The following is a 22,288-nucleotide window of genomic DNA, read 5'->3' as shown; positions in this document are numbered from 1 at the left end:
CTTTCTCATTAACATAAATTCTTCATGTTTTACATTTTGTTTAGTAAGCTTCATTCACATTTTGTACATACTTCACAAAAACTGAGAATTGAGAGGGATCTTGGTGGCTGTCCTATTCAACCCATCCTCAAAAAGAAGCCCCATTATAGCACACTTGGCAAATAAGTTGTCCATCCTCTGGAGACTTCCAAAGGGAGCTCACCATCTCTAGGGGTAGTCCATTCCACTTTTGGACACCTAATTGGAAAGGAGTTTTTTCCTAACATCAAGACTAAATTTGTCTCTTGTTCAGTCATTTCAGTTGTGTCCAACTCTTCGTGACCCCATTTGGCAAAGATACTGCAGTGGTTTGCTATTTCCTTCTCCAGTTCACTTTACAGATGAGGAAACTAAGGCAAACATAGTAAAGTGACTTGCCCAGGGTTACACAGGTAGTAAGGGTCTGAGGCCAGATTTGAACTCAGGAAGATGAATCTTCCTAACTCTAGGCCCAAAGCTCTATCCACTGTGCTACCTAGCTGCCCCAAATTAGCCTCTTACCAGCTTCCATCTGATTCTATGTTTTACACCCAAAGACAATAATCTAGTATTACCATACGTGACAGACCTTTAAATACTTGAAGACAGCTATCATATACACTCTGAGTCTTTTCTATTCCAATTCCTTCAACTGATCCCTTTCACCATTCTAGTTATCATTCCTCTGGACACTCTTCAGCTTCCTATACTATGGGTCCCCAAACTGGACACACATTTGATATATTATCTGACTAGGACAGAGCACAGAAGGAGTATTGCTCTTTATTCCTAGAAACTATGCCTCCTTTAATGGAACCCCAAACTGCATTAGCTCTTTTGACTACTGTATCACATTGTTAATTTGCATTTTAGTGGATATAGTTTGCAGTCTTTCTAGTACAACTGCTAACCACATCTTCCCCATCTTGTGAAGTAGGTGCCCTGGACTGTCAAGATCCTTTTCAATCCTAAATCTGTAGTCTACTGCATTAGCTATCTATTCCATGTTTCTGTCATCTACAAATTTGATAGGTTTGCCTTTATCTAGGTCAGTGATAAAATGTTAAACAACATAGTGCCAAACACAGATTCCACAGAACACTTAACTGGAGTATTGACAATAAACAATTGACAATAAAAATAAACATTCTATTTTCCTACCTTGCAATCAAGAGTTTAACATTTTAATTCTATACACCGAAGTGTTCTGGCAGAAAGGAAAACTCTGTTAAACACTTATAGGAAGTTACTGTTTTTGTTGAACCTGGCACATTGGTAAGTACATAAGTATGTACATTTTTGCTCTGAAAACCAAAAAAAGATGGAGCCTATGACCATTTTAATGTTGGGATTATTCTATATTGTGTAAAAAAGCTTTATGGCTTATGTAAAGAATTTTTTTTTCATTTTAATATTGTGCTGTTAATAAATAACATGATCCTCTTGGAAAGACAGAAACAAATGAAATGACAGTTTAAACCAAATTCTATTTGCTCATGTCACCCTCTAGTGGCTAAACCTTAAAAAAAAAAGGAAAAGGGCAAGGCAGGAAGAAAACAGGAAAAGAAAAGTGAAAACACAAAGAAAATTACCACATTTGCTTATTCTACAGATCTTTACTAAACCCTTACTATGTGAAAAGAGCCACACTGTATATTGAGCTAGATAAAAATATGAAAATAGTGTAAATAGGGTAAAGATATATGTTTATAGATCCTAATCCATAAAATCTTAGGACTGAAAGGAACATCTAGTCTAATTTCAAGTTACAAGTAAGGAAACTTAGGACCAGAAAGGTAATGAAGGTCAAGAGAATGAGGTGAAAGGAATGAAACTGAGAATGTAGATTAAGAAAATGTAGAAATTGTAAGAAAAATATAAATCTTATTTTCATTGGTATGGATGTAACATGTAAGGCACAATCTACCCCCGTCCCCAAAAAAATGGTTTAGAAAACTCTTTTTAAATGAACAAGGAGTCAAAATCCTTTAGAAGAAAGTCATCAAGCATCCCAAAAGTTGAAGAATAGCAACTAGTTACCTCTGATCCGGCATTGGCATATATAATATGTAAATAGTAAAAAGGTAAAAAAGGTCTGTTATTCCCATCACTAGCTCTGGTTTACTTCTACCACATAAGTTTAACATAGTAGTTCACAGATCACTAAATATACAATAAAAAAGTTAACTATTTCTAGCTGAATAGATAAATATACAAGACAGTTGTATATTAAAAATATATAGTATCATATCTTATTTGTTTTAGCTAAACTAAAATCAAATATTCTTATGTTATTATTGAAGAATAACACTTCCAATAAGCTATCATAAAAATGAAAACAAAAATACAATCTCACACCACTTCAAAACAAAACAGTTGTTTAGGAGTATACCAGATGCTTTACTATTTTCCTTACCTATCTAAAAGTAAACAACAATTTTGATTGAGAAATATAAAGATGTGAAGAATAACACCAAACCAAATATCAAAACTCAACATTAAGGCAGTATTTTAGACTTAAAACATCTTAAAGGAACAAGAGTTGATATTACCTTCCATACCATTTTTGAGGAAATATACTAGAGAAATGATCTTGCAATTGTTTTATTCCCTTTATGAAAAGTTACCTAATTAGAAGTTTTTCTTCCCCAAGGGATTCCATGTACTGTGACTTTTAATAAATATTTAAAAATAATCACATAGTACTAAACAATGCCAAGGCACTGACAGAATACAAATCAGATCTACAAGTAATCATTTGTGGACCTGAAATTAAGTCTAAAATATAAATGGCACAAACATATATACGTGTGTGTGCGTGTAAATTGTTAAGCTTGTCTGTATTCTACCTCACCTTTAGAGATTTGGCCAATGCAACATGGTTATCATAAACCAGGATGTCTACTGTCAGATTCTGTAATTGATTAATACGATCTGCATCCCCTTCAAGAGTACCATCTTCAAATAAGACCTTCCAAGATGGAAATGGAGGTTTTGTACCATCCCACACCTATAATTCAGGGAAAACAAAGTCCAATAAAAATTTTACATGAATGTTTAAGGTAAAAAAGACATTTTATGGTTCTATGACATGTGGTTAATTAGAGCTTTCTAAAATATAACTCTGAATTACAGAGGTTGGGTACAGGCTGGAAGTAACGGGCATAGTAAAGGGATCAATCATGGCTAAATTCTGCAGGCTTTTAGTAAGTATGTACATTGTAAGGCACTGTGTTAGACCCCTGAGACAAAGACAAAAAATGAATAAATACCTCACCACAAGGAATTTACATTTTACTGAAGGGATATAATATATATTTGACAAAATCTAGATGATTTGAGAATGGAGGGAATAACTGGAAAGATCAAGAACAGATTTGCTTTTCAAAAAGATAGCACCTATATTGAGCTTGAAGGAAGCTAAGAATACTAAGCAATGGGGGAAAAATGAGTGTCATCCAGGCATGGGGGACAGCCTGTGAGAGGGAGCAGATATAGGAGACAGAATGTCAAAATAACAGAAGTCTGTGGAGTAGCTAGTAGTCCAGTGAATATGAAATTTATAATGAATGAAGAAGTATATGAAATGTGGCTGGTAAATTAGCTTAGAACAAGACAAAGCAAAGCTGATTTTTTTTTACAGGGGAGTTAAATGGTTAAATACGAGTTTTAGAAAGATTATTTTGATAGTTGTGTTTTTAGAATGTTGGGTCAAAATTAATAATCAATGCAATTACCAACCAGAATTCCAGAAGACTAATGATAGGGCATCCTATCATCTCCTGGCAGAGAGGGGATGTCAAGATATAGAATAAAACATACATTTTTGGCCATATTCAATGCAATAATTTGTTTTACTTCACTAAGCGCATTTATTGCAAAAGTTTTTTTCTTTCTCTTTCATTTTTTCAAATAGAGGCAGGAAAGAAAATAAATACTTGTTTAATTGAAAAGAAAAAAAGAAAGGAAGTACCGGAATACCTCTTATGTATTAAAAGGTGATAACTTGTTGGGGAGGAAGGGGGTGAAGAAAGTGCTTTGTAACCTCCCCTCCCCTCTACCCCAGGTAAAAATGCCAGTTCCTTGTAGGCAAAGACTATTTCATTACTGTCTTTATTTCGCCACTATTTTATGGGGTGCCTGGAACATAGTAAGCACTTAATAAATGCTTATCGAATTGAATTCTGCATGTCATATTTAAGGAAAACCACTAGTGAATATTCAGAGAAAGGGAACCAGGCAGGTGAAAGGCCTCATGATCTTGCTATTTGAGATTTGTTAAAAAATAACTGGGGATATTTAACCTGAGGAAAAAGGGGTATGCATGTGTGTATGCATGTGCACGCACTTGTGTATGTGTGTGCATGCATGTGAACATTAGATCACAGATTAGGAGCTAAAAGGGGATGTCAGATTGTCTAAACCCCTCAATTTAAGTAAGAGATCAAGGTCTAGGGAAGTTAAAGGACTTGTTACACAGTTAGTAGAGGGCAAAGACAGATTAAAACGTGGGTACCCTGAGTTTGTTACTGAGGACACAATGGGTAGAAGTAATAAAGAGGCAAAACGAGAATGGGGGCGGGGGCGGGCAATAAGAACGGTACTTAAGGGGGAGAAGGAAAGAGATCAAGCAACTATTAGGCTCCCAGTATGGGCCAGGCACTTTTCTAAGCGATTTACAAATATTATTTCAGTTGATTCTCAAAACAACCCTGTGAGGTAGGTGCTATTAGGATCTTCATTTTACAGCTAAGGAAACGGAGGCAGAAAGCAACTAAGTGACTTACCCAGGATCACATATAAGTGTTCAGGGTCAAGTTTGAACTCAGGTATTCCAGGTCCAATGCTCTGTCCATCACACCCTCTAGCTGCCTACATTTATCTACTGCTAAAGACACATTTTAATTATATGTCTTATTGCCCTCCCTCACCCCCACACCAGAATGTAAAGTACTTTTAGGAGAAGGAACTATATCTTATTCAAAACATGTCAGATCATCATCAATTCATACTGCAAGGTACCTTTGAAGTAATCTAGTCCAACCCCTTCATTTTATAGATGAGCAAACTAAGGGCCAGAGAAATGAAGGGTCTTGCCCAAGGTCACACAGGTAGTAGAGGACAGAGCCAAAGATTGACCCTAGACCCTCTGACTCCAAAGTCAATGACCTCTCTGTTATACCATGCTGCTTCTTGTTTCTTAGACTTTTATACATAGTATACATTTAACAAAACTCTTTCACAATTTATTTGCTGAATCTTCTCCCTTCATTTGGACAGACAGTGAGCATTTCATTGATTACCACATCAAGTATACAAAAATATTATTTAAAGGCCAGGTATGAGATTCCGAAAGTAATAAAATTTTCCTTAAATAAAAACCAACACACATATTAGTCATGTGCAATTCTGACAAATATCATAAAATGTTTGCTCAAGACCAATCCATTTTCTTTGGATCAATAAATAACAAAACTACATATCATTAGTTAAAATATCAAAGATGTAACTGAGAATAACAACACAATACCAACAAAGCACCAATAATCATAGTTACAAAAAGTCAATCTTAGACATGAGGCATCACTTAAAACTCATGAAGCCATCACAAACCTTGGTTTAAATGATCCTTTCAGACCAACAGTTAAATAATGAGTTTAAAATGTAGGAAAAAGAGAAAACGACAGACTCTCAATTCAAGTATCATTTCTATTTGCTGACTGATTACATTACTTAAATACGTTTAATATTTTATTATAAAATTACTGTTCATTGCATGACCAGAAGTAATATGGGATAGTGAAAATAAGAGGTCTAGTCCTATCAGTACCATTATGAAAACCTTATTACCAAAAGGCAAAAAAAAAACCCTTAAGGACACAGTATTCTGAGAAAATCTACTTTAAATCCATCAACATATTTATATTAATTCAAGTAATAAACAATAATATTTTCACTTACACAGAAGCGCTAGACTAATACTACAATGACTAGGGCATAACATCCATTCTACATGGATTTATCTGAATTAAAAGCTTGATTTTTTAAAAAAGTTTCCATAGTTACTTAACATCAAAACGTGATAAAAATGGTAAGCAGGTATATTTCACCAGAAACAAAATAAACTCTGAAAAATTAGGAACCTATTCTAGACTAATCATAAACTTAACTATTTATAATTTTTTGATACCTACCTTTAGAAGAACTGAAGATCCATCTACTTCTGCTTTCCCTACAAGTTCACAAGTCAAGTCAAAAAACTGCATCGCCTTTACATCAGACAATTTTATTAATGCCCCAGAGGAGGAAATGTTACTAGCTGCCCAAATACGCAATGCTTCTACTGTTTTCTGGTCATCTGTTGTGAAGGTATATACTTTGCTTGAAGTACGAGGAATTACTGGAGTTCCCAAAGTTCCCTCAAATGTAAGAGATGAAAATCCAACAGTAGTAACACCTTGAATTTCATTTTTATATTGCTGTATCTGAAAGGAAGGAAAAACAGCTTAGTTGGACAGAGAATCACTTATGTAGAAAGGATTTTAGAGATAAGGTTCTTTAGATGGTTTAAAAAAGTGAAAGATTATGAATAAAATGAAAACATCCTATGTTTAGACAGTGCTTTAAGGTTTTGAAAGCACCAATCCAATAAACATTTAAGCAATTACTGTGTGCCAAGCACGATGTTAAGTGCTAGGGATATAGTTAATAAAAAGACACACACACAATTTCATTTGATCTATACAACAGCCCTATGAGGTAGATAATACAGATTTTATTACCCACGTTTAAGATAAGGAAACTGGGACTCAAAGAAATTGCTTTGAACATAATCACAGAGCTAGCTAGAGGTGAGATTTGATACCAACTCACTCCTAACTACAAACCCAACACTCCTTCATTATAACATGATATCTTTCATGACAATGCTTTGAAGAGCTACACCTTTACATAGAAGTTCCCTCCCCGCCCCCCCCAATCATTAGTCCTTTCATTTTTAGTATTCAATTATAATAGCCCATGTTGTAGATCCTTTCTACTTCTAGCTGGTACTTAGTTTTCCACACAACACATTATGGTCCAGTTCCCAATATTCTGCAATTCTTGTCCAGTTCTGACTATAGGAATTCCCATTACATTTACCCTAATAAGTGGCCTCTTTGAAATATTTAATTTTCCTTAGGTTTCCTAGCACCAATAAATGAGATAGGTAAGCCCCCAGGGCTCCTATAAGGGTGAGGGGGGTTAGTGTTATACATATGACCACTATATGATTTAGGCAGACAATGACAGCTACTTTGGTATTTCTCAAAAACACAAGGTAAATATGGCACAGAAAGTATGGACTGAGCCCTAGATTTCCGAGGCAAATTGGTGACTAAAGACTAATCTGAAGTTTAACTGTTGATACAGTCTTCTAAAAATCCCTTAAACTGTCCCGCAATGTTTGATGCTAAAAAGAGTTAATCTCAGTATTTAAAGGACATCTAAACTAGCAAATGCCATGTAAAAAATGCTTCAAATCACAAATAACAAGGGAAACATAAAGTAAAGCAATTCTAAGGGAACACCTCACACCCATCAGAGTGACAAAGATCATAAAAAAGGAAAATGACAAATGTTGGAGGAGATTTGGGAAAACAGGGATATTAATGCACTACTGCTGATATAACTATGATTGAGCTAGCTTATTCTGGAAAGAAATTTGGAGCTATACCTCTCTAACCCTGGAAAAACGAAACAAAACACTGAAGTCTGCATACCCATTGGCCCAATGATGCCTGTATTAGGTACAAAACCAGTGAAACTGAAGAAATAAGAAAAGGACTCTTATGAACAAAAATATGTTAAGTAGCTCTTTTTGTAACGGAATCGATTGGAAACTAAGGGAGCAAAGGGCAATATCAGTTGGTTAACATCTAAACAATCTCTAATACACAAACATAATGAAATACTATTGTGTTGTAAAAAAAAAAATAAGGATGATTATGGTTTCAAAGAAGCCTGGAAAGACTTTTATGAATGGATGCATAGAGAAGTAAGCAAATCCAAAAGAACAACTTATATAATAACAACACTGTAAAAGACAAAGAAATTTTTAAAACTTCAGATAGTAAGGAAGTGACTAAAACAATTCCAGAGAACCAGTGATGAAATATGCTCACTCCTCCTGACAGAGGTGATGGAGACATGATACAGATAAGACATGTGGGAACATGTTTTACTTGATTATACACATTTGTTACACAAGTATTGTTTTGCTTTTCTTTCTTCAACTGATGTGGGAGATTGGAGGGAGAAAATAAATGCTTATTAATAATAAGAAAAAAATTACTCTATTTCAAGGTTAGAAGAACAAAGTTGGTACTCATTGATTAGGAGACGGTTGAAAGAATTATGGCATGTGGACTTATTTTACCACAAGAACATGACAAATATGAAGGGTGTGTGTGTGTGTGCGTGTAGTATGTACCTTAAATTTTGCATCCCTCCCAGTAGAAAGCAAGCTCTCTGACAGCAGGGAACATTTTATGTTTTGTCTGTGTGTCCTCAATGCCTGGCATAGTGACCTGAATACAACAGTGCTTAATAACAGGGTGCTGGATTGGATTTCTTTTCTGGAGAGGCTTTATACAGAAATACAATTTATAGTCACTTTGTGCCTATTCCTTTCTCTCACTGTTAACCTGACTTTGTATATCTTTTGCCCAGGTTTTACCTTTCTACTCTCCTGGCATCTTCTTAAATATGCAAAGTGAAATCTATTTTCAAAGCTATCATGCTTATACACTGATGTCATGATACCATCACTCAACTTACTTTTAGAGTTCCTTAATACAAAACTGCCTTTATTATCAGATTATATCTCACACCCAAGGAAGCCAGTTTCATTCTTTCATAATCATATGCTTTGGCACAAAAAATAGAATCACTCCCCTTGACCACCTATTAGGTATGTCTTTGAATTACTTTTGGCTATTTTTATTTATGTGTATGTATTTTTTTATAATATTTCCCAATTAAATTTTAAAAATATTTTTAACATTCATTGACTTCCAAATTCTCTTCCTCCCTCATACTCTCCCTACCCCTTGAGAAGACAAGAAATATGATACAGATTATATATGTGAAGTCAAAAAAACCATATTTCCATATTAGCTATGTTGCAAAAGAAAACACACACACACACACACACACAAATAAAGTGAAAAAAATATGTTTCAATCTGCACTCAAAGTTTTCTCTCTGGAGGCGGATAGCATTTTTCGTTATGAGATCTTCAGAACTATCTTGGAGTGTTGTCTTGATCAGAGCAGCTAGGTCTTTCACAGTTGATCATCATTACAATATATCTGTTGCTAAGTACAATGTTCTCTTGGTTCTGCTCATTTCATTTTGCATCAGTTCATATGAGATTTCCCAGGTTTTTTCTGAAACCATTCCGCTTGTTATTCTTATAACACAATATTCTATCACAATCATATATCACAACTTGTTCATTAGCCATTTTAAAAAATCAAGTCCACCCCCAATAAGGATAATTTACTACCACTAAAAAGTATATGCACTGTAAGTTCTGAAGGGAATCAGAATAGGATCACAGACTTTCAAGTGTCTTACCAGGATGATAGAGAAGAATGCCTGGGCTCAACTATTAGAAGGCATTTAGGAAGGCTCACTTTGTTTTGAAGTTTCAATGGCCTTGATGAAGAGATTTTACCCAAGTTTTGGGACACCGCATAAGGGAGTTCATAAAAGCAATAGTGAGACAAATAATGGTGTTTACCTGAGAGGGACAAGAGAAGACATACTGGAGATGAAAGTAACTTGAACCAGGAATTGTGGCAACTGATGACAGTCAAGTCTAGGCAATGGTTCTTTTCTCCCCTCTGCTTTCCCTGAGAACAGTGCTAGAAACATTTTTTGTTGTTCAATTGTTCAGTCGCATCTGACTCTATACTCTCCATGGGATTTTCTTGGCAAAGATAATAGTGTGGTGAGACAAATGAAAAACCCAAGAAGCAGAGTTTCTGGATAATTAATAATAAATTTATTAAGTCAGCTGATAAGAAATAAATTGATGGTCAGTGGTTTCTCTCAGTAATCAAAGAAACATAATGGAGGCACTGAATGCTTTGAATATTTCTTTTTGAAAGGGAATGCCCTGACAGAAGAAATCAACCCTGATTGGTGAACAATTAATGAGATGGTGGGCATATTAATGAGGAGCTGTGCTAAAAGTTATCAGCTCTTCCTGCTGAGAACATGGCTTGATCATGAAATTCAGCCACCTCCAGCAACCTGGACAAAGGAATCCCTATCTAACCAAACCAATCTGGTTGGTTTTCTCCAGGTGGGTTACCCTAAATTCCAATAGAAGGGGTGCAATGACATGGTCTTAATGCTTTTGCGCTGGAATTCACTTAGGTTAGATTCTATTTACACCTTAAATAGAAGGTCTCCAGTTGGGTGGGGTCCCACCCAAAATAGAGGAGCAGGTTCACAGAAGATTTGGAATATCTCATCTATCAGCCATGCCCTTCAGAGACTGACTGAATGGACTACAGGGGCTAGTCCCTGAATGAAGAAATAAACAGAAAAAGCCTTAATTCTAATTTAATAATTGGTTGTTAATATAACAGAAAATAATCACTTTTCTCAGTGGTTTGCCATTTCCTTCTCCAGTGGATTAAGGCAAACAGAGGTTAAGTGACTTGTCTAAGTTCACACAGCTGGTATCTGAGGCCTGATTTGAACTCAGGTTTTCCAGACTCCAGGTCCAGAACTCTATCCCCTGAGCCATCTATATACCCTAGGAAAAATTTCTTCCTGGAGTAAAATCTTTAATCTTTTTATTCAGTACTCTCCTTTTCCCCAATTCTCTTAAGACCACTGAGAGATAAATATAGGAGAGAAAGGAGTGAGCTTTACATCATTCTATACCTTGTTTGAATGTCCATGTGCATTTCTATATTACTTGATAGAGCTAATGAATTATATAGAACATAGGCACTAGCAGTGATTTAGCATATGCCTATAAGTGCGCGATTTAAGACTGAGAGAGGGAGGCTAGACCGCGGGAGAAATATTTCCCGTTTAGACCAGGGTGAGGGACAAGCCCATTACAAAAACAGTTTCAGTGATTTTGCTAATGCCTGAGCATATTCTAGAGTGTATCTCCTAATCTCCCTTTAAACAAAAAGAAAAAATTGAGATGAGGCAATATAAGAGGGGTGTGGCTATTAGGATGGTTGTCACTGAATGCACCTGAATGACAGTGCATCACACAACCATACCCTACAAAACCATAATAGATAAATGAGAAAAACAGAAAATAGAAAACTTTATGGAGCCAAGTTTGGAGAATATTGCTTTAAAGAGTAACTGAACCAAACACAATTTGGTTCTATATCTGGCTTTGCTTCTGTTACAGTCTTAGTTAACTAATTTACCCTCCCTAACTTTTTCTTTTCATTATTAAATGGGGATATTACCAGCTGACCAGCTGACTGACTTAAAGCACAATGTAAATGTCAATTATTTTAGTGCTGTTACAATCAATAACAATTACTTTCTATGTTGACATTTTTCCAAATAGCTTAAAAACCAAGGTGATTCCAATCTATTCAAAAAAGCAAAGGTTAGATAAGAACTAGAAAAGCTTTTGGGGATGGGAAAATGAAATGCCATTTGCCACAAGGAAATTCGTTACTTACTTTGCCTGTTTCTCAGCCCTCTGCCACCTTGAGTTCTTGTGGATTCTGAAATTACTAAAAAGTCTTTCCCTATCTATTTATCCTCTTTCTGTGAGGATTCTAGGATGCTACACTCTCTTGGAGCTACCTTCCTGATCATTCAGTATCTGTTTCCTTCACAAGTTTATAGAATGTTGCATGAGACACATGAATGAGTCATTTACAACACCAGACGTAGATTAACAGGGAGCCATCTGGGACTCTGCTACAATAGGAAGTAATGAGTTCACTGAGAGACAATTTAGAAAAAGTATAGAGAATGGAGAAGAGTTGAGAACAGAACTTCACGGGGCAGACATAGAAAGAGCTATAAAATGGCCAGTGATACAGCAAAGGAGCCTGGGAAGAAGAGATTAGCAAGAAAGAAGAAAGACAAGAGAGTGGTGTCATGAAAAACCAGAGGGAAGAAATTAGCTCAGCATGACAGGGTGGTCAGCAGTGCATCAAATGCTGTAGAGATGTCAAGGATGAAAGCTTGGAAAAGGCCACTTGATTTGGCAATTAAGAGATCATTAGTAACTTTGGAGAGAGCACTTTTATCTTCTGCTACTTAGCTTAAGAAAATAACTCAATTTTCTAGGCCTATTTTTTAATCAGTAAAATGAGGATGGACCAGAAGATATCTAAAACCATTTTAGCTGCAAATCTTATGATTGCTCTTTATTTTTAAATAAATGATTATTTAACTATTTCTGGTCCCACTGACAGGACTTTAGTACAGAACCTCATCACTATGTGCTAAGAGTACTATTTACCTTCTTACTTGGTCTTACTGCCTACAAGTTCTATTCTCTACAATCCAAAACAATATTCTTTATCCAAAGATAAGAGTATGGAAATCCTCTGTCAAAACTCTCCTAAGATGCCCCTATTGTTTACAAAATTATAAACTTCTTAGCTTTCAAAGTGTCTTGCAATTTATTGTCAGCCGGCATTTCTATTCTTACCTTTAATTACTCACCTACATTACCTTATTTCATGTTGTAAAGAGACTTATATACTGTACAACTAGACTATTTGCTAATAATTGTACTCCAGAAATATCCACTGCCTCAGCTCTGAGCCTTTGTTTACACCATTTCCATCAGAATGCCTTTTCTCCTTATCTCTGGTGACACCTGAAACACATCCTTCAAGTTCCAAATCAAATGTTAACACCTCAGTGAATAAGGAATAACACCTTAGTCAATCAGAAATGACATCTTCCACCCCAGACCTCAAAAGAGCACTGTGTACTGATATTCTACGTTCATATTCCAGTTTTAATTAAAATTACTTTTGTCTTTTATATTTTTTGAACTGCTGAACAGACTTGGAAGAAATGTTTATGAAAGAGATTAATTATCATGTTGTGAGCTCCTTGAAAGCAGTGAAAATTTTCCACCTAAACAAAATTATAGTACCTGTAGCAAACCAAACCTCAGGTCATTCTCCCTCCTTTCTCAAGGAGTTTAGCATCTGAATTAGCATTTTCTTCTCCTTCTCAACTCTTCTTAATAGGACAGGAGTTGAGAGGAGCACTGAGGAGAGGAGCATTTTAAAGCACAAGGGCAATTTAATATTCAGGTAGATGTTTTCTTAAACTTCCTAAACTTCCACTTCATCAATCTCCTTAAGTGTTGACCTCTTCTTTTGCTCTTGCCTTAGGCACACGGGGGGGGGGGGGGGGATAGTCATATGTTAAATCACTATTATCCACAAGTGTTCCGCTATCTGCTATCTGACTCTCTCTTATAATTCTACCTCTACCTATGTTTCATCCCTCCTATACTTGTTCTTCATATTCATTGAGACCTCTTACTCTCCACCCCTCAGGACCTTCTCAGATATTAACCTTGATCTGACTTCATTTTCCACTACCTCCAATCTCAACCTGATAGGTTTCACCTCTGTACCTTTCATTTCAACTCTATACCTTCCTCTGCTCTTGAATCACTCATCCCTTTGCCATATCACTGCTTGTCTCTTGCTAAACCTTAGCCCTAGATTAATCCCACCACCTACATCCTCTGCTCCCACTCATGAGCTGAATAAATTTGGAGAATGCCTCATAATCATGCTGCATGGGTATATTACAAGTTCATGCTATCCAACTTCATTTGGGTTATCATTGTGACAAGACAATCCATTAATTCCTCCCTAATTCCTTATCTGCTCAAAGACACTATTCTAAGAGTTAGGGGTTTTAAGGCTAAATTAGGAAAAGTACAATTTCAAAAAATTATGATTAGTTAAATGAATTTCAGAGGAGGAAAATAATGAATTCAATTTTAGACATGTAAGCATGTTGTAGATATGTTAGGGACATGCAGTCTGAATCGACAACTGTTGATTCAGTACTGAGATTAGGGAGAAACAGAGAGGCTGAATATATTGATCTGGGAGTTATGTGCATAAAGATGATAGTTAAATCCATAAGAGCTAATAAAGCACATAACAGGCACTTAATAAATGTTTGTTGACTTTACTTGAATTTCCCTCCAAACTCTCCTCTTCCAAATTTCCCTATTATTCTTGTAGACATCCCAAAACTTTTAGTATTTCTGGTTCATAAACTTAGTATCATATTGGACTCTTCAATATCCCTTACTTCACACATCCCATCAATTCACAAATCTTACCATTTATACCTCCACAATATCTCCTGCTTCGTACTCACTCTCTCTACCTACACAGCTACAATTTCAGTTCACCTACATTACTGCGACAACCTCCTAATTGGTCTTCCTGACTCAAGTATGTCCCCCCACCCCATACTGCTGCAAAAATAATTTTCCTTATGTGTAGATCTGATCAGGTGACTTCCCTATTCAAGTAACTACATTGGCTTCCTATTGCCTCTACGATAAAATATTAATTTCTCTGTTTAGCTTCTGAAGTCCTGTACAATCTAGCCCCAATTTAATTTTTGAGGCTCGATGGATATTTCCCCCTTCCCACACTTGATCGAGTTCTTTATTCATGACATTCATTCTACCATTACTGGACTGGCTCTCATACCTGGAATCCATGCCATCTTTACCTCTGCTCACAGAGTACCTCTCTTCATTTAATATGCAGCTCAGGTACCATCTTCTACAGGAAGTCTTTCTTGATCTTTCCAGTCTGTGGGGCCTCTCTCCCCAATTACCTTTTGTGTAATTACCTCGTATAGGCAGACTGATGCATTTATTAAGTTTATGCTACATCTATTTTACAGATACTTATCTCCTCCATTAGAATCTAAACTGTGAACAGGGATTGTTTCATCCTTTTACATGGATTCTCAGCATCTAGTGCGGTCTGTGGCACACTGTAGCAATACTTGTTGACTGATTGCTTCTATTTCTTTAATATTTCTTCTACAGGGTTCATTCCAGGTTTCAGTACATATTGAAGCATTTAATTAGCATTTACAGGGTTTGGCAAACAATAGATAAATATCTGTAATAGTTATGTATCATGAAATAAAAATTGTACCTTGAGTCTATGAAAACGAACAATGTCTCCAATTTTGTAGATTACTGGGAGTGTATCAAGATTTACACTAAAAAGCATACAGGTTAACTTGGCATTGGACTGGTCCATAATACTTGCAACTGAACAATAATCTGAAAAATATAAATTTATAAAATTAAAACAATTTGACTTTTGTTATCATAAAAAGCTTTTAAAATAAAAAAGGGCATAAACCCAAAGATCCAAGACTTTGGGATAAGAACTCACTATTTAACAAAAACTGCTGAGAAAACTGAAAAACAATCAGCATAAACTAGGTATAGACCAACATCTCACACCATATACCAAGATAAGGTCAAAATGTGTACATGATTTAGACATAAAGGGTGACACTATAAGTGAATTACAAGAGCATGGAATAGTCTACCTTTCAGATCTGTGGAGAAAGGTAGAAACTATGACCAAACAAAAGACAGAGAACATTATGAAATGTAAACTAGCTAATTTTGATTATATTAAATTAAAAAGCTTTTGTACAAACAAAATTAATGCAATCAACATTAAAAGGAAAGTAGAAATCTGGGAAAAATCTTTATACCAAGTATCTCTGATAAAGAGCTCATTTCTCATATACAGAGAACTGAGTCAAATTTATAAGACTACCAGTCATTCCCCAATTGATAGTCAAAAGATATGAACAGGCAGTTTTCAGATGAAGAAAGCAAATATATCTATAGGCATATGAAGAAGTATTCTAAACCACTTTTAGTTAATGCGAATTAAAACAATTCTGAAATACCACTTCATACCAATCAGATTGGCTAATATGACAAAAAAGGAAAATGATACATGTTGGCGAGGCTATGGGAAAATTGGGACACTAATGCACTGTTGGTGGAGTTGTGAACTGATCCAACTATTCTGAAGAGCAATTTGGAACTATGCCCAAAGGGCAACCAAACTGCATACCCTCTGATCTAGCTATATCAATACTAGGTCTCCATCCCAAAGAAATAATAAAAAAGGAAATGGACCTACATGTGGAAAAATATTTATAGCAGCCCTTTCATGGTGATAAAATATTGGAAATTAAGGGGATGTCCATCAGTTGGGGACTGGCTAAACAAGCTGTGGTATATGAATGTAAAGGAATACTATTGTGTAATAAGGAATGATTAACAGGCAGATTTCAGAAAAACCTGGAAAAACTTATTTAAACTGATGCAAAGTGAAATGAGTAGAACCAGGAAAACATTGTACACAGTATCTGCAACATTGTATGAGGATCAACTACAAATGATTCAGCTCTTCTCAGCAACAAAATGACCCAACATAAGTACAAAGCACATGAAGGAAAATGCTATCCACACCTAGATAAAGAACTGATGGATGGGGGGCGGAGCCAAGATGGCAGCTGGAAAGCAGGGACTAGCGTGAGCTCCCCGCCGAGTCCCTCCAAAAACCTATAAAAAATGGCTCCGAATCAATTCTAGAACTGCAGAACGCACAAAACAGCAGAGGGAAGCAGGGCTCCAGCCCAAGACAGCCTGGATGGTCTATGGGTGACGTCTATCACACACAGAGCTGGGAGCTGAGAACGGAGCCCAGCGTGAGCAACTCGGACCAACCAGACCATGAGCCGGCAGAGCGGGCCCTAGCGCCCTGAATCAGTGAGCTGCGGCACTTACCAGACTTCTCAACCCACAAACACCAAAGACAAGGGAGAAGGTTAGTGGGAAAAGCTGCGGGAGTGGAAGGAGTTCCTGGTTAGGCTACCACCCTGGGGGCAGTGGAGGTGGGGCAGCTACAGCTGCAGTTGCTTCCAGCCCCAGGCCCACCTGGTGGGAGGAATTAAGTGGCAGATCAGAGCAGGAGTGCACAGCCTGCTGAAGATCTAAGCCCAGTCCGGGTTGGGGGTTCTTGGGAAAGGAGGAGTGCTGGTGTGGCAGAGCTGGCACACCCCTGTGTCAACAACCTGGATGGCAGCTTCTGTGGGGGTATAAGATTCACCCACAGCCAACACCCAGAAAGCTGCCAACAGCACAGGTTCTTTCGATCTGCTTAATTAAGGAAAGCAAGGTGAAGGGGTTGACAAGCTTACTTTTAATTCAAATATCATTCAGTTAGTTCAGGGGAAAAAAAACCAGCACCCTGAACTTCAAAACAAAATGCAAATTACAGACATCAATAGACTTTGTCTGATTCAAGTCCCAACAGATAGTTACCACAGTTCAACAAAGTTTCAACATCCGGGTTTACAAGCTGGAGGGCTCCTTAGCTACAGCTGCCCGAAGTCTCCTCATCAACACCATCTCCAGAGCCCCGCACCAATAGCTCTGTCCTCCCTTCTTATAGGTCTTTAGACATCATCAGACATCATCTGAATCACCAGAGCTCAGGCTCTGGTGATTGGTTCTTGAGTTGGCCCCTCCCCTTAGGACCCTGGGATGTTCACATCCACATGGATTACATTAACACCTAATGGGGTTTGGGCCTGGGGCTTAGCACCTAGTAAAGCTCACTGAGATAAACTGAGTCACTCAAAGAAAACAAAGACAATTCTGGTTACAACCCCCCCCCCCCAAACATTGAACATAGAACTCTTTAGTCTACAAGCAGTCATACCCCACTGAAAAACTCAAGGGTCAAGTTAGTTGGTTGGGAATATGACCAGGCAGCGAAAACACACCCAGATTCAGTCTCAAGACTTTGGATTCTTTCTTTGGTGACAAAGAAGACCAAAACATACAGCCTAAAGAAGTCAACAAAGTGCAAGAGCCTACAACAAAAGCCTCCAAGAAAAACATGAACTGGTCCCAGGCCATGGAAGAGCTCAAAAAGGATTTGGAAAAGCAAGTTAGAGAAGTAGAGGAAAAATTGGGAAGAGAAATGAGAAGGATGCGAGAAAACCATGAAAAACAAGTCAATGACTTGCTAAAGGAGACCCAAAAAATACTGAAAAATGCACTGAAGAAAACAACACCTCAAAAAACAGACTAACTCAAATGGCAAAAAAGCTCCAAAAAGCAAATGAGGAGAAGAATGCCTTGAAAGGCAGAATTAGCCAAATGGAAAAGGAGGTCCAACGGACCACTGAAGAAAATACTACCTTAAAAATTAGATTGGAGCAAGTGGAAGCTAGTGACTTTATGAGAAATCAAGGTATTATAAAACAGAACCAAAGGAATGAAAAAATGGAAGACAATGTCAAACATCTCATTGGAAAAACCACTGACCTGGAAAATAGATCCAGGAGGGATAATTTAAAAATTATTGGACTACCTGAAAGCCATGATCAAAAAAAGAGCCTAGATATCATCTTTCAAGAAATTATCAAGGAGAACTGCCCTGATATCCTAGAGCCACAGGGCAAAATAGAAATTGAAAGAATCCACAGATTGCCTCCTAAAATAGATCCCAAAAAGAAATTTCCTAGGAATATATTGTCGCCAAATTCCAGAGCTCCCAGATCAAGGAGAAAATATTGCAAGCAGCCAGAAAGAAAAATTTTGAGTATTGTGGAAACACAATCAGAATAAACCAAGATCTGGCAGCTTCTACATTAAGAGATTGAAGGGCTTGGAATACAATATTCCGGAGGTCAATGGAGCTAGGATTAAAACCTAGAATCACCTACCCAGCAAAACTGAGTATCATGTTCCAAGGCAAAATATGGACTTTCAATAAAATAGAGTACTTTCAATAAAATAGTGGACTTTCAAGCTTTCTAAGTGAAAAGACCAGAGCTGAATAGAAAATTTGACTTTCAAACAAAAGAATGAAGAGAAGCATGAAAAGGTAAACAAGAAAGAGAAATAATAAGGGACTTACTAAAGTTGAACTGTTTTGTTTACATTCCTACATAGAAAGATGATGTGTATGATTCATGAGACCTCAATATCATAGTAGCTGAAAGGAATATGCATATATATATATATATGAATGTACATGTATGTATATATGTATATATATGTATGTGTGTGTGTATATTGTATACACATATATATATATGTATAAGTGAATGTGCATGTATGTATATATGTGTGTATGTGTGTGTGTGTGTGTATATATATATATATGTATAGAGAGAGAGACAGAGAGACAGAGAGAGAGAGAGAGAGAGCGGACACAGGGTGAGTTGAAGATGAAGGGAAGATATGTAAAAGAAATAAAATGAAATTAAGGGATGAGAGAAGAATATATTGAGAGAGGGAGATAGGGAGAGATAGAATGGGGTGGATTATTTCACATAAAGGTGGCAAGAGGAAGTAGTTCTGTGGGAGGAGGGGAGAGGGCAGGTGAGGGGGGAATGAGTGAATCTTGCTCTTATCAAATTTGGCCTGAGGAGGGAATACCATACATACTCAGTTGGGTATCTTACCCCACAGGAAGAAGAGGAAGATAAAAAAGGGGGGGATGATGGAGGGGAGGGCAGATGGGGGTGGAGGTAATCAAAAACAAACACTTTGGAAAGGGGACAGGGTCAAGGGAGAAAATTCAATAAAGGGGGATGGGTTGGGAAGGAGCAAAATATAGTTAGTCTTTCACAACATGAGTATTGTGGAAGGGTTATACATAATGATACACATGTGGCCTATGTTGAATTGCTTGACTTCCTAGGGAGGGTGGGTGGGAAGGGAAGAGGGGAGAGAATTTGGAACTCAAAGTTTTAAAAACAGAAGATGTTGAAAAACAACAAAAAAAAGTTTTTTCATGCAACTAGAAAATAAGATACACAGGCAATGGGGCATAGAAATTTATCTTGCCCTACAAGAAAGGAAGGGAAAAGGGAATGGGAGGGGAGTGGGATGACAGAAGGGCGGGCTGAATGGGGAACAGGGCAACCAGAATATACATCATCTTAGAGTGGGGGGGGGTGGTAAAAATGGGGAGAAAATTTGTAATTCAAACTCTTGTGAAAATCCATGCTGAAAACTAAATGTGTTAAATAAATAAATTAAAAAAAAAGAATTGATGGACTCTGAAGACAGATCTCAAAGCATACTTTTTTCACTTATGTTATTCTTTTTGGTGATTTTTTTCCCCTTTTGATCTGTTTATTCTTTCACAAGTGTGACTAATATGGAATGTTTTAGATGATAGCACATGTATGACCTATATCAAAATGCCTACCATCTTAGGAAGAGAGAAGAGGGACAGAAGGAGGGAAAAAAATTTATAACTCAAAATCTTGTAAAAATGAATGCTAAAAATTGTTTTGACATGTAATTGGGGAAAAAAATAAAATATTATTAAAAAATTAAAAATGCAATCATTCAACTACGCATCTATTGTTTCTAAGCTCTGTACTAGTTGCCTGGTATACAACTACAGAATGAAATAGTCCCTGTCCTCAAGAAGCTTACATGTTATCGGGAAAACCATAAGATTATCTTTAGTAAAAATTTAAATGTTTCGATAAGTGAAAAATATCTATTAAGTTCCTGCTACGTGCCAGGAACTTTTAGGAGCTAAATACAAAGAATAAATATAATTACTTCTCTCAAGGAGCTTACATTCTAAGATTTGAAAGTAATTTGTGAGAGATTTGGAATTAAAAGAAATACAATGATGCGTTATACTTCTGGCATAACATGTGAGCCAAGAGTAAGGCGAGTCCATCATTTTCTGGTTCCCCTTTTTAATATAGTGCCATTTTTTAATTAACCTCAGGTGAAGAGTTTTCATATAGAGCAGACACTAATAAACAGCTGCTGAAAGAATGAGGAGACATTAAAGCTAATTAATTAAGGAGGCTCTTGTACTTCTTGTAGAGTGACTCATTTTGACTCTTTTTTGATCTGCCCTCCATTAGAAATATTACTTGACTCAGCCTGCTCATGGAAACCAAGAGAATCCATTAGTAATTAGAGCCATACAAGAAACTAGCTTTTACCTTGACCATAACTAGCAGTACCACATATATAAGACTTGCTTAATTTTGTAAATGTCTCAGTTGAACTTTAAGAATAATTCTGTTTCTTCCTTACTGCTATTTTCCTTTTTCTACCTAGGTTATACACATACCATTGTTTCTCCAAGACAGTTTTCTGTCTCACCAAGAAGTGATTCATTAATTCTTTATTTAGTAAGTCATTTCTCCTTTCTTAATTCCCTTTGTCTTTCCTCTATGTTTTTAACTTTCTCAATTATTTTTGAAAAATTTCCCCTTAGTTATACTTGACTATTTCAATTCAGATCATAACCTATCTATGCCTCTTCATCTTCTGTAAATCTTGTCCATATTTTTTTCATAGATCTTCCACAGGGAATCTATACAAGATGCTAGATAGAGCCTTCCTCTTACTTTACAGGTCCGAAAACATATCAATTAATTGGACAATGGATAAAAATCAACATATTTGCAACATCAGCAGATAAGTAAATGTTTGTAAATGGTGTATAAAGTTACATGTATTCATAGCACCCTTTGCTCCCTTCCTAGGAAGATAGGGGGCAAACAAATTTGCAAAGGTCATGTAAAATTTTTCATTATATACAGACCTAAGAGAGATCTGCTTATTTGGTATTGCTACAAAAATTACAAAAAAGGTCACCCTTCTCTTGCCAGCACAACTGTTGTTGATCTCATTGAAGAGAGGAACATGATGGGTGGAGTTTAAATTTTCTCAGCATGGTATTACTCGGCTTCTTTTCCATTTGAGAAAGTGAAGCCTTAGGGAGATTTGCCCAGCTAGGGATGTATGATAAAACTTAAGGACTAAAATGAGTATTTGACCTTAAGTTAGGTGACCACTGAACTGAGAAACTCAGCAAAGTCTCTTTCTTCCAAAAACAAAACCACAGTCATGGCTAATGTATAATCCGTTAAATGTTTCACAAAAATGAAGCATAATGAAGTTTCTCTGTGTTTTGGGCTCTTTTTAGAGAAATAATTTATAGATGATGCTATCTCATGATGAATTTTTTTCAAGAGATCTGCAACCAAGCTTCCCTGAGTGAGTTCAAAAGGAACTTAGATTATAAGCTAATTTTTATATAACAAAAAAATGTTATAGAAAGGGTATAGTGATACAGGGTTTGGTTTGGGGTACTACTGGAAAGGCCTACGTTAC

At 36.5% G+C, this 22,288-nt stretch overlaps 1 protein-coding gene across 2 annotated transcripts in view; it reads right to left on the bottom strand.

Annotated features, from left to right (window-relative positions):
• The window catches only part of POT1 (protection of telomeres 1), a 133,572-nt gene that overhangs the window by 29,325 nt on the left and 81,959 nt on the right, over positions 1–22,288 (bottom strand). For both annotated transcript variants that reach the window (XM_036762125.1, XM_036762126.1), the window contains exons 8-10: positions 15,234–15,364; positions 6,213–6,503; positions 2,873–3,028 (exon numbers count right to left, since the gene is read on the bottom strand). In XM_036762125.1, the coding sequence (XP_036618020.1) occupies positions 2,873–3,028; positions 6,213–6,503; positions 15,234–15,364 (578 nt within the window). The remainder of the gene's footprint in view (positions 1–2,872; positions 3,029–6,212; positions 6,504–15,233; positions 15,365–22,288) is intronic.

This window comes from Trichosurus vulpecula, chromosome 5 (assembly GCF_011100635.1).
Source record: "Trichosurus vulpecula isolate mTriVul1 chromosome 5, mTriVul1.pri, whole genome shotgun sequence".
In the NCBI taxonomy this organism is placed as follows: Eukaryota; Metazoa; Chordata; class Mammalia; order Diprotodontia; family Phalangeridae; genus Trichosurus; species Trichosurus vulpecula.
Note: the sequence above shows the minus strand (reverse complement) of the source record. Positions and strands in the feature narration are given on the sequence as shown.